Genomic DNA, 12,175 nt, shown 5'->3' with positions numbered 1-12,175 from the left:
TTACTTTCCTCGCATCCTCAGATTCTAAGATATCACTCCCACTCAGACGGCAAAAGTGGTTCAGGAAAAGATGGGCAAACAGATTCACAGATGCATGGAAGAATGCTATACACGATAAGGATCCATTTGATGGTGGCTCTTGCACAGTTTCCATTCCTTTCAATAGGGCTTCCCCAGGAGAACACCTTAGTGATTTGCGCTCCATGGGTCAGATCAGCTGGCTACCCTTAATGGCCCCCAAATTATGTTGCCAAAGATGTCTGCTTCATGGTAGGGGAGCCTTGAGCTACTTGGACCCTACCCAGCAACAATCCCTCCCACAGCTTCCACACCTTTAGCAGCCATATTTACATGTACTTCCAAGGTTCAACAACAATAGCTAGAAATTTGATAAATTTGATCTCTGGTTTCAAACTAAGACCAAATACCACCCGCATCAGAAATCCAGGTTCCACGAGTTTCCACAAAGAACTGTGGAATTGTTGCATTCACGGAACTGTAGCATTTCAGAACGGACTCATCAACCACTGTGGGGCAAGACCTACAGGAGCACCAGTAACTGCCAGTTTCCCCCATTGCCCCAGTGCAAGCAGTTCCTTACTGGGCCTCCAGATGCACTTGCCGACAGGGGCCACGCCGCGATACAACCCGTCGTGCCACTTCCCGAAGAGCCGGTGGATAACCTTGCCGCTATGGCTGAAAATGGCGCCCTGCACCTCGTTGACCCCGGAACCCCAGTACCGCGCCTGCCAGAGAGGGGAGGGTGCGGTTAGAGCAGGGAGGATGGCTCCACACAATCAGGTGTCAATGCAGGCAGGAACAGGGTGGGATGAAGAGGGCTGGAAGGAGAGATTGAAGGGTGGGAGGGCAGGGAGAAACCTGGGAGTAAAAGGGAGGGAATCAATTTGGGGGTCAGGCATTAGTGTAAGAATTTAAAGGGCTCCAGAGCGGGGAGGGGAATCTCAGGATGGTTAGAGAAAGAGACAGGCTTGGTTTGCATGCCACTTTAAACCATAGTTAAGCTTAACCATGGTTTAAAGCTGGACCATGCAGCATGCTGGTAAAAAGGTAAAGGGACCCCTGACCCTTAGGTCCAGTCGTGGCAGACTCTGGAGTTGCGGTGCTCATCTCGCTTTATTGGCCAGGGGAGCCGGCGTACAGCTTCCAGTTCATGTGGCCAGTACAGCTTCCAGTTCATGTGGCCAGCATGATTAAGCCACTTCTGGCGAACCAGAGCAGCGCACGGAAACGCCGTTTACCTTCCCGCTGGAGCGGTACCTATTTATCTACTTGCACTTTGACGTGCTTTCGAACTGCTAGGTTGGCAGAAGCAGGGACCGAGCAACGGGAGCTCACCCCGTCGCGGGGATTCGAACCGCCAACCTTCTGATCGGCAAGTCCTAGGCTCTGTGGTTTAACCCACAGCGCCACCTGCGTCCCATAGCATGCTGGTACATAGATGCAAATTGCGGCCACTTTGCACCTTCCCTGCTTTTGCAGTGCCAAGAGCCAAGCTATGGTTTGGATTAGCATCACTTACAAACCTGGGCTCATGGTTTGTTTCTCTTCAAACAACCAAGGTTTTCTTATTTAGTTTACTGCTCACGGTTTGTTTGGAGGAAAGAAACCAGAAGCCCCAGTTCAAAGCTAATGCTAAGCCAAACCATAGGTTAAGTCTCAGCAACATGGCAGCAGAAGGAGTGAAGCAGCTGTTATCTTTGCCATATGCACCATCAAGCTGCCTGTTCATCTTTAAATCATGGTTAAGGTTAACCAAGGTTTAAAGTGCCGCAGAGTGAAGAATCTCCAGTAACAGGCACAGGGGGCGGGGAGAGAAGGGAGAAAGAGACTGAAAGCTCAAAAAAGATGGAGTGAGAACAGGAGTGCAGAATGAAGACACTGAGCAGCAGGGTTGAGGCAGTCCAAGGGGAAGAACCCAGGTACCACAAGATGTTCCAGGAAAGAGGGAGAGGCACCAGAGGGCAGGGCCGTAGCTCTGTGGCAGAACACCTGCCTTGCAATCAGAAGGTCCCATGTTCAATCCTGGGTATCTCCAGGTTTGGCTGAGAAAGACCAACGCCCCAAATCCCATGAAGTCATTGCCAGTCCAAATGTAGACCAAGACTGTGCTGGGATGGGCAAGTGCTGGGAATGTTCAAATTCAGATGCCAGAGGCTGGGTTCAGAGCCAAGAGGGGCAGGATATGAAGGGGCAAGCACAGAACAGAAGGAGCAGGGGGGTGAGGGAGGAATGCAGACAAAACAGCCCCAGATCAGAACCTACCTTGCAGAAGGTGATCTTGCAGTGGTAGGTGCTGTCTCTCGTGTTCCGGATCAGCACCTCGCCGTAGTGCTCGATCCAGCGCTGCCCACTCAAGATATTGTGGATGCAGGAAGTCACCTTGTTCCATTCGTAGTGATCCCCAAACCTTTCGTTGGGAGAAAGAAAGAAAGGGGGATCCAGGGTCTGGAGGTGGGTGGAAAATCCACCAAGGATCAAAGGGGCAGGAAAGAGGACGGGCGACTCACCTGGGAAGATGGACGTTCACTGTACCCACGGGGATTATCTCCAAGGATTTGCCCCAGAATTTATTTTTCCACTTCATGTCTAAGCAAAACAAAATATTTGGGGGGGTAGAGAGAGAGAGAGAAATATGAAAAGTGAGGTCACACTAATTATGTCTTTGGGAGGTAAGCCAAATTGTGAAGTGGGGTGGTGACTGCAGCACAGATTATGAGCCTACTCTAAAGGCATTCTTCTAGGATAGTGTTTCCCAAACTTGGCCCTCCAGCTTTTTTTGAACTACAATTCCCATCATCCCTGACCACTGGTTCTGCTAGCTATGGATGATGGGAGATGTAGTCCGAAAACAGCTGGACACCCAAGTTTGGGAAACACTGTTCTAAGGAAGATGAAGAAAGAAAGAAAGAAAGAAAGAAAGAAAGAAAGAAAGAAAGAAAGAAAGAAAGAAAGAAAGAAAGAATCCAGTGCTATGGCCAATGGTACCTGCAAGTTGACTTTTCTGACAGAGCCCATCCTGGCCTCCTATTGTCAAATGCAAAGAGGTTTTTGCTTGAGTCCAAGTGTGGGGAACCTTCAGCCCTCCAGATCTTCCTGAACTACAACCACCATAATCCCCTAATAAGCAGGGCCCAAGATATAGTTCAGCAAAATAAGGAGGGTCACAGGTTCCCCACACATGCTTTTGCTTATCGGTGAGGAAGGGACACATGCTCAGAAAACACTCGTTCATGGTCAAGAGCTGACCCCTCAAATGTTTTAAAATCTGATTTGGGACGGAACTATGTCGACAACCTGGAACGGTTTTTTTGACCCAAGAAACAAAGCACACACTCCCCCACCCCCAAAGAGAGCTCCAGGGTGCTATTTTCTTCCCCTCCTGCACACTCTTTCCAAGCATGTATTTGCTTTTACCTTGAAGCCTCACCTTGCCAGAATACGAAGTTGTCAGACTCTGCGTGGCAAGCCGAAACAGGAGGATGGTGGCAGACCTGCAGTTTAGGGCAGAGTGGGCAGAAGGAAGAGAATAAGCCATCAGTGTTTCAGGGGTGGACACCTTCGAAAAGTGTGCTATTTCAAAAAAAGGAACTGTTTTTTCTTTCTTTCTGCCCACTTAAATGTCAGAGAAATTGGCAGAAATTCAGATCATGACTGCACTCCTAAATTGGGGGTTGTGGTTTAACAGGATTTAAAGGTTACAAATGTTCTCTGGATTGCACATTAAACATCCAGGTTCAGGGACCGCATTCTGCGCAGAGCAACAGATTTAATTTGTGTACCCACACCTGTACACTCTGCATCCAATGTGCTCCCATCGTAGGTTTAAGGAGGACTGTACACACGATGATAACCTCAATCCATATCTATCCTGGAGTTTCTGAGGAAATTCTGTGTTAGGATGCATTCCCGCCCCCTGCGCCCAAACGAGCGTGGATCTAAATTGAGGAAGAAAGAAAAAACTAGCTGCGTTTTAAGCTGGTAATATGTATGCAGCCTTAGGCCTTAGGTGGGCCTAAACACTTGGCCTAAGTTACCTCACAGGATTCTTTTGAGGTAAAAACGGGGTGTTCCTTGAAGGAAGTGCCTGGCAAATAAAACTTTTATTGAAAAATCCTGGGCCCAGGACTTCCGGGTTAGCGCCATCGGCAATGGCGGAGTTCCTCTGACCGGGAGGAACCCGCTCCGCGAAAATCGGGTCTTGCCGCGGCGGCGAAGGCGGAGACCCTTTAAAATCCCAGGCGGAGGAAGCATGGGAACGTGGGATTCGGCTGACACCAGGAGCGCCTCCCCTACTCGCAGGGAAACCCCTTTTCGGGGATCCGAAGCGACGTGGGGTGAGCAGCACGGTGTTTTGGATCGACTGCTACTTTTACGGAGTGAAGCCGCACAGCCGTTGCCGGAGAGCGCTGACTTTTTCCTGTGGACAATTGGACTCTAAACAAGTACCCATGAGTAAAACCGAAAATTGGATTAAGAAACATTTTAATTTGGCATCGAAGCGGGAAGGTTCTAAACAGGAAGTCCGCCTTCCGCTTTTTGTAAATAGACTGAAGCAAAAATTTGCAAGCTAAAGTCTGGAAAGTCGCATATAAAGGACTAAATTTCCTTCAGTTATAACCATCAAAACCCCTTTTGGAAGTAGGAGAAAAGGGGGAAATTTTGATTGTTCAAGCCTGCAGGAGAGAGTAAAGAAAGATAAATTTCCACCGTCTAAAACCTGGGAACGGGGTGACAGAGACAGAAATTCTTGGGGAAGTTCATTGACTGTGAATGGAACGCTTTTTTGACAGATAGTTAAAAAAAGAGAGAAACAAACTGATTCCAATGTTGCCTTTTGCAATCAAAAGATACAAAATATATGAAAAATGAAAGTAATTTTCTTTTGTTGGACCTGTTTACAAAAGATGGATACAAATAGAAATTGTCTCCTCTAGAGGGAGCTTGTTAAATTGTTGCTGGAGTTGATCTGGGGATTTTACAGCTGCAAGATTAGGATCGTGAGACTAGACTCTGGCCTTGAATAAAAATGTGTTTAGAAGAAGTTTTGGTGCTTGCTTTTTGCAAGACAAGCGCTTTGTTGGAGCAGATGCATGAGAAGATGGATTTGATGACTGTTGCAGTCAAAAACTTTGGACAAACGGGGAATACCCATATAGAAACCATCCAGGAACCAACTCAGGAACTTGTTTTGACAGGGCAAGTGCAAGTGCAGAAGATAATGGAGGAGGTCACTGTTGAACCTCAAGTAACACAAATGGAGAGACCCGAGGCCCTGCAGGAGCATAAGCCGCTGTTCTTGAAGATTGAATCTGGAGTGGGCCAGGGGGGGTCTGGAGTTGTGGGGGCTTTTAATTTTGGAGGGTCTTTGAAACATGCTTTTAAATACTTTTTGGACTACAGTGCTGAGTGTGGGGAATGGGACTGTGGGGAATGGGCTGATCTGCTGAGGGGAGATGGAGATATCTTTGGGTCGGAGGCTCCCCGAGTCCTATTCCTCAATGAGAAAGGAAAGAATCTAAGAAAAAGATCAACAGAAGACAAGGTAAAGTGCAGGTATAAACAAGAAGAAGATCTGCAGAAGGGGCATGGAAGAGAGTTAAGAGCCTCGGACACAAGAGCACCAAGTTGATGGACTAGATGGAATGGACAGTAAGGACTGACATAACCCGAGACCAGGAAGAAGAGACGTTGGATGAAGATTGGAAGAAAGATTTTTTTTAAAAAAAATTATTTTGAGAATTAGTGTAAAACTAATGAGTATTAGGAAAAATGTTGGAATGAAACTATTTGGCTTTAGTAGAAATGATATAAGGAGTTATGTATAAATAAATATTAAGTTTTAAGCTTTACCCGGAAGTGTCTCCGGACAGCGCTGGCCCCCGGCCAATAGATGTGAGATGGGCGCACAAACCCCAGAGTCTGTCAAGACTGGCCCGTTCGGGCAGGGGTACCTTTACCTTTACCTTTAAGGTTAAAATAAATTAAGGTAAATTGAATGACAGAATATAGTGAAAGATAGCAAGGATTTGCTGAGTGAATTAATATGTTAGACCGTTAAGATAAATTACTTAACAAAAATTGAGAAAGATGGAAAGAATTTGCTGGAAAAATTAACTAAACTAGAATACAAAAATGGAGGTGTGAGGAGGTCGAGGAAACAAGCAAATGAAAGATAAAGATATGGAGTATTGGATGTGTGTTTTTTATTGTTGTATTGGTTTTTATGTTTTTTATTTTCCTTTTTTATGTATCGAAATGTATGTCTTGTTGAATTTTTTGTTGTTTTCCTTTTTTCTTTTTTCTGTAATTTCTAAACCTCTAATAAATATCTTTAAAAAAAGAAAGAAAGAAAAATCCTGGGCCCAGTGAACTGCTGACGATGGAAACTACAATCTCTTTGCAGGTTTTATTTCAACTCTTGATAGCCCCCAAGTGGCTATCAAAGATGCTCACAAAATATCCTCAAAATAAAAGATCACATCCCAGTTTGGTGTCGAGAACAGAAATAACACGGCACCCCATATGGTGCCATGATGATTCCAAGTGGCATTTTCTGCCCTCACCCTTCTTTCTCCTTGGCCTCTGCCTACTAGGCAGCACTGTCCACTGAGGACCTCTGAGGGAAGGGAATGCCGTCAGCCCAAGACGGAGCCCCAAGTCTTCCGTTCTGAGTAAGAGCCGGGAGACAAAGGGTTCGGGTCCACACTTCCACTTGCCCCATGTCTAGAAAGCAGGGGTCCAATCTATAATAATAATAATAATAATAATTTATTATTTGTACCCCGCCCATCTGGCTGGGTTTCCCCAGCCACTCTGGGCGGCTTCCACAGAAACCAAAAAACACTAAAATATCATACATTAAAAGCTTCCCTGAATAGGGCCGCCTTAAGATGTCTTCTGAATGTCAGGTAGTTGTCCATCACCTTGACATCCGATGGGAGGGCATTCCACAGGGCGGGCGCCACCACCGAAAAGGCCCTCTGCCTGGTTCCCTGTAGCTTCGCTTCTCGCAATGAGGGAACCGCCAGAAGGCCCTCGGAGCTGGACCTCAGCGTCCGGGCAGAACGATGGGGGTGGAGACGCTCCTTCAGGTATACTGGACAGAGGCCGTTTAGGGCTTTAAAGGTCAACACCAGCACTTTGAATTGTGCTCGGAAACATACTGGGAGCCAATGTAGGTCTTTCAAGACCGGTGTTATGTGGTCTCGGCGGCCGCCCCCAGTCACCAGTCTAGCTGCCGCATTCTGGATTAGCTGTAGTTTCCGAGTCACCCACTTCTCTTGTTCCTTCTAGACATGGGTCTGAGCAGTTTTGCCTTTCCCCCTGCCGCTTTCCCTTGGAAAACACATTCTTCGGTGCTAAATCGGAGCAAACATCAATCTGAAGAAAACTCGATTGACATTTGCTCTGATTCAGTGGGTTTTCCCTGGGGACAAGCAGGAGTGTGGATGAGTCCTTATTTATTTTTGTCCCACCCATGCCCCTCTCTCAGCACCATTCATCCTCTCCTTCCCTCCTAAGCTAAAAAAGCAAAGTCCTGATCCCTTCCGCTGCTCCGTGAGAAACACTCGCCCAACCCCTCTGGACCTGTAAGCCTGAGGCACCTGCCATATTGCTTGGTGGATGAGTGCTCCCCTCTTTCTCGACTGCCCTGCCTGCCTGCCCCCCTCCCTCTGCTCTCTCCAGCTCCTTACCTGTTCACTTATGAAACGAAAGCCCTTGTCTGGCCGGATGCACTCATATGTTTCTCCAAGCACGGGGTTGAACGGCTTGCTGCCGGCACGGTAGTACGTTGAGGCATAAGCCGATACAGCGAAGGCAGCCATGCAGATCTATGGTAAGGGAAGGGAGATAAACATTAGGGGCAGAGAAAGGTGGGGGTGGGGGACAACACATAACCAGCTGAGAAAATACTGTGATTGTAAAGGCCAAGGGAAAGGACAACCACTGGGTTAAAGCTGACCAAAAGTCCAGAGGTAGTAGCCTTATTATCAATTTACAATGGGGTAGAAGGTTCGCAGGCTATGAAGGAACTTGCTCACAAATTTATCGACAGCTGCGAGAATTATGATAGCTAGGCAGGGGAAAGAAGAATATAAAATGGAAGAATGGCATAAAGGGGTGTGGGATATAGCTATTAATGACAAATTAACATGTGCCATTAAGGTAAGACGGCAAATATGCAGGAGAAATTATTTCGAGGAGATGTGGAAGGTATTTGTAGGATTTGTACTGTTACAACGTAAAGGGGTCAAGCCATAGCAAGAGGTGTTGAAATTTTGGGAGGTTGGATAGTTACAATGGAACGGTCTCGGTGGTGGGGTGCACATTTTTATTCTTATTTATTTATGATTATTACTTTGTCTAAATAAATAAATAAATTCTTTAAAAATAAAAATAATAATCCCCCCTCCCCGCCAAAAGGGAAAGAACAACGATGTTCTGTCAGTCTCATTGCAGACTTTGATTTTCCAAAAGGGGTGGGTTCAATCTCAGGCCAAGTAAGAAGATTCAGGCCAAAGGGATGAAAGAACCTCAGGCCCAGAGGCCAAATGGAGGTCTTCGATCTGGCCCTCAGGAGTCTCCCTGGGCCACACCTGTCGCTGCCCCCGATTTGCGCCTGCCTTGAAGCCTTTTATATTTGGCCTGCCTGGAATGTGACCTCCAATTCTCTTTTCCCCCACCAAGAGCTGGTCCCCCAAGGGATACACACGGATGACCTTCTCGCCTGACCAACACAACCCCTGTTCCAAGATGGCGGCCTGGTTAAGGCAATAAAGAGGGCGAGGCCAAATACCAGTCTTTCACAGGGGTCCAGGTTGCGGCTGGCCGCATCCAGCAGGGCACTGTATTCAAGTTCTTCGCAGAGGCGCTGCAGCGTGTTGAGGGGCTCGTTCAGCTGAACCGGCATGGAGACCTTGGAGAGATCCTTGCCGATGTTGTTGCGGAGGATGTTCCAGACGCTGACGTCGCTGGCATGGACGTGGGAGGCCGGGAGGCAGTTCCGTCGGATGATCCCGGGACCCGGCCCGGGGAGGTACAAAGGGAGAGGCACTGGCAGGCCGAGGCTCATCTCAGAGGTGTCCCCAACACAGGGCATGGCGCCTGGGCCTGTAGGGAAGGACAGAAGCAGTTCCTGTCAGGTCTTAAAAGAGACCCTACGCCTGGCTGTGAAACTGAGAGGCAAGATGGCTGAAGAAACGTATTTAATGTTGTTGCTCTTCGGAGTACGAAACCCCGGTTTCATCTCCTCAGAGTCAGGAAACACCCTGTTTTGCAAACCTGAATTCAAAAACCCAGTTTTGTCTCTGCAGTGATTCGTGACAAAGAGCTTGCCTCCTCCTTGTCTGACTCACCGCGGTGCTTCCTCCACCTCTTCCTGCGCATTTGAGATTAGGAGCCAGAAATCAGTCTCCTCCAGGCAGGGACTTTTAGATATTCCCTCTCTGTCTAGTTTGCCCATGACGTGGGTGTATGAGACTTCTGTGTTACAAGAAGCACAGCCCCAAACTCTGAGCCCCCCCCACTCCCTGCAAAGAAGCCGAACACGGCCCATTTTATACACAATTTCCGCACAAAGAGCCCTTGTGAACTACATGACCCAAATTTGTATTTGTGTGTGTTTAATTTGAATTCAATTTGAATTCAATTCAATTTGAATTCAGTCTTTCTTTACTGTTGTGTTATTGAACTAGATGTTGCTGCTAAGATAAATAAAAAATTTAAAAATGTTAAATGTCTAGCATTTTGTTTCCAGCAGCGGTCAGTCAGATGCTTCTATGAAGGTCACAGGAAGAATAGGATGCAATACTTTTTCCTTGCTGTGCTGAATGCCAGCTTCTGATATTCAGAAGTATAGTGGCTCTGTTATCTAAATAATAATAATAATAATAATTATTTATTATTTATACCCCGCCCATCTGGCTGGGCTTCCCCAGCCACTCTGGGCGGCTTCCAAAAGAATATTAAAATACTATAATACATCAAACATTAAAAGCTTCCCGAAACAGGGCTGCCTTCAGATGTCTTCTAAAAGCCTGATAGTTGTTGTTCTCTTTGACATCTGGTGGGAGGGTGTTCCACAGGGAAGGCGCCACTACCGAGAAGGCCCTGTGCCTGGTTCCCTGTAACTTGGCTTCTCGCAGTGAGGGAACTGCCAGAAGGCCCTCGGTGCTGGACCTCAGTGTCCGGGTAGAACGATGGGGGGGGGGGGAGACGCTCCTTCAGATAACAGTTGGGGATAACAGTTAGGGATAGACAACAAACACACACACAAATCCTCCAGGGGTTTGTTCTTTTGCTTTTAAAGCCATCTAACCTAGCAGCTAAGGGACGCGGGTGGCGCTGTGGATTAAACCACAGAGCCTAGGACTTGCTGATCAAAAGGTCGGCGGTTCGAATCCCTGCGACGGGGTGAGCTCCCGTTGCTCGGTCCCTCCTGCCAACCTAGCAGCTTGAAAGCACCTCAAAGTGCAAGTAGATAAATAGGTACTGCTCTGGCGGGAAGGTAAACAGCGTTTCCATGCGCTGCTCTGGTTCGCTTAGTCATGCTGGCCACAGGACCCGGAAGCTGTATGCTGGCTCCCTCGGCCAATAAAGCGAGATGAGCGCCACAACCCCAGAGTCAGTCACAACTGGACCTAATGGTCAGGGGTCCCTTTACCTTTACTTAACCTAGTAGCTAAGGCCAGACCTTGTAAAAGTGCAGGAGTGGGAAGCTTGCAGCCCCGACTCGCTTCATGACAGTGGGAAGGAGCATGACAGGGAAGGAGGAAGGCAAGATGGAGACAAATTAGGGAGAGTCAAAATGGGGGGAGCGATGGGGAAAGAAGCGGGGGGGGGGGAAGCCCCCTCTGCTAGTGATCAGATCAGACCTCAGCAAGAGGGATCTGTGTGCGCTCCCCACCCACCCTTAGCAGCCCACAGGGTGTGGAGGAAGAGGGAGGGAGAGAGAAAGCGGTGGCTGAGAAAGCAAGAAATGAGGCTGGAGCAGGGGCAGGGGCAGAAAAGGGGCCACACCCACTTTCAGCTCTGGGTGACCCAATTCTAGCATCAGACCCACCCTGCTCCCAGTTATCCCCTAGGAATGTTGCTCTCCACAGCCCCACACCTCCTGTGGAAGTGAAATCCAAAAGGTCAATCATTTGTTATGTGAATGGTGCCTATTCCAACTCTTGTACTATTACTATTTTGTATAACTTACTCTGGGAGGTCGGCATATACTTGGGGACGGCAGGTGACATTTATAAAAAGGATGGATCACCTCCAGCTCATTGCTCTTTAGTGCCCTCCAGATGTTGTTCGCCTACAACTCCCATCAGCCCCAACGAGCAAGGACATTTGTTGAGGTAATGGTGGGAGTTGTAGGCCACAGGTCCCCTGCCCCCGATTTATCCCCTCCCCTAGTCGCAGCTCTGTTCTGTAGCTCCTCCTCTGCAAGCACACCCACCCTGATCACCTCCTGGAACAAGTACCTTTGAGACAACGCCCTGGTCCTCCCGCCATGTCTGTGGCTTCCTCCAAGATGCTGTTAGTCACCTCGCTGATGCAGGACTCGTCGTCTGTGGCCTGGAGGAGCAACAGAGGTTACACAGGCCAAGGGAAGTGGTGGGCTTGCCAGGAAAGAGGAATGACGGGGAAGAGGAGTTGGTGGCTGTGTTGAGTTTAAATGGAATCAGAGGCAGGACAGAAGGCTAGGACTTAGGCAAGGGGCATGGAATCCAATGCAACTTTTCTTATATAAAAAGGCCCAGCAAAAATCCAACAGGGATGCTTTTGGAAAATGGCGTCAGGGTGGACTGACAGCACAGATTTAGTCAGCGCAATCTCCATTCTCCTTCCCTATCAAGTTTCAAAGCAGGAGTGGTGAGCCTTTGTCCCTCCAGATGTTGTCTCTGTTCAACAGCCATGCTTGATGGGGGCTGATGGGAATTGTAGTTCAGCAACACCTGGAGGAACAACGGTTCCTCACTTTAAAGGGAGAGGCCACTGGGAAGGCCCTGAGCCTTATGTACTCTTGGCCCTATAGCGAAAATGGGGCAGAGGCAATTTGGCCCTGAAATTCATCCCCAGCAAAATGACTGAACCTGGAAGCCGGGGAAGATATGTGGGAAGCAAAGGCTGCTTCTCCCGTGAAGTGTAGGGTAGAAGGAGA

General features: G+C 48.1%; 1 protein-coding gene across 4 annotated transcripts in view; it reads right to left on the bottom strand.

Annotated features, from left to right (window-relative positions):
- OSBPL7 (oxysterol binding protein like 7) overlaps window positions 1–12,175 on the bottom strand; it is a 38,533-nt gene that overhangs the window by 4,567 nt on the left and 21,791 nt on the right. For 3 of the 4 annotated variants that reach the window (XM_081166235.1, XM_081166237.1, XM_081166236.1), the window contains exons 14-20: window positions 11,496–11,589; window positions 8,819–9,132; window positions 7,716–7,853; window positions 3,449–3,512; window positions 2,529–2,607; window positions 2,284–2,428; window positions 602–746 (exon numbers count right to left, since the gene is read on the bottom strand). In XM_081166235.1, coding sequence (XP_081022361.1) covers window positions 602–746; window positions 2,284–2,428; window positions 2,529–2,607; window positions 3,449–3,512; window positions 7,716–7,853; window positions 8,819–9,132; window positions 11,496–11,589 — 979 coding nt within the window. The remainder of the gene's footprint in view (window positions 1–601; window positions 747–2,283; window positions 2,429–2,528; window positions 2,608–3,448; window positions 3,513–7,715; window positions 7,854–8,818; window positions 9,133–11,495; window positions 11,590–12,175) is intronic. The other variant, XR_014001259.1, reaches the window with a different exon arrangement.

The sequence above is a fragment of the Podarcis bocagei genome, assembly GCF_964188305.1.
Source record: "Podarcis bocagei genome assembly, chromosome: 13".
Classification (NCBI taxonomy): Eukaryota; Metazoa; Chordata; class Lepidosauria; order Squamata; family Lacertidae; genus Podarcis; species Podarcis bocagei.
Note: the sequence above shows the minus strand (reverse complement) of the source record. Positions and strands in the feature narration are given on the sequence as shown.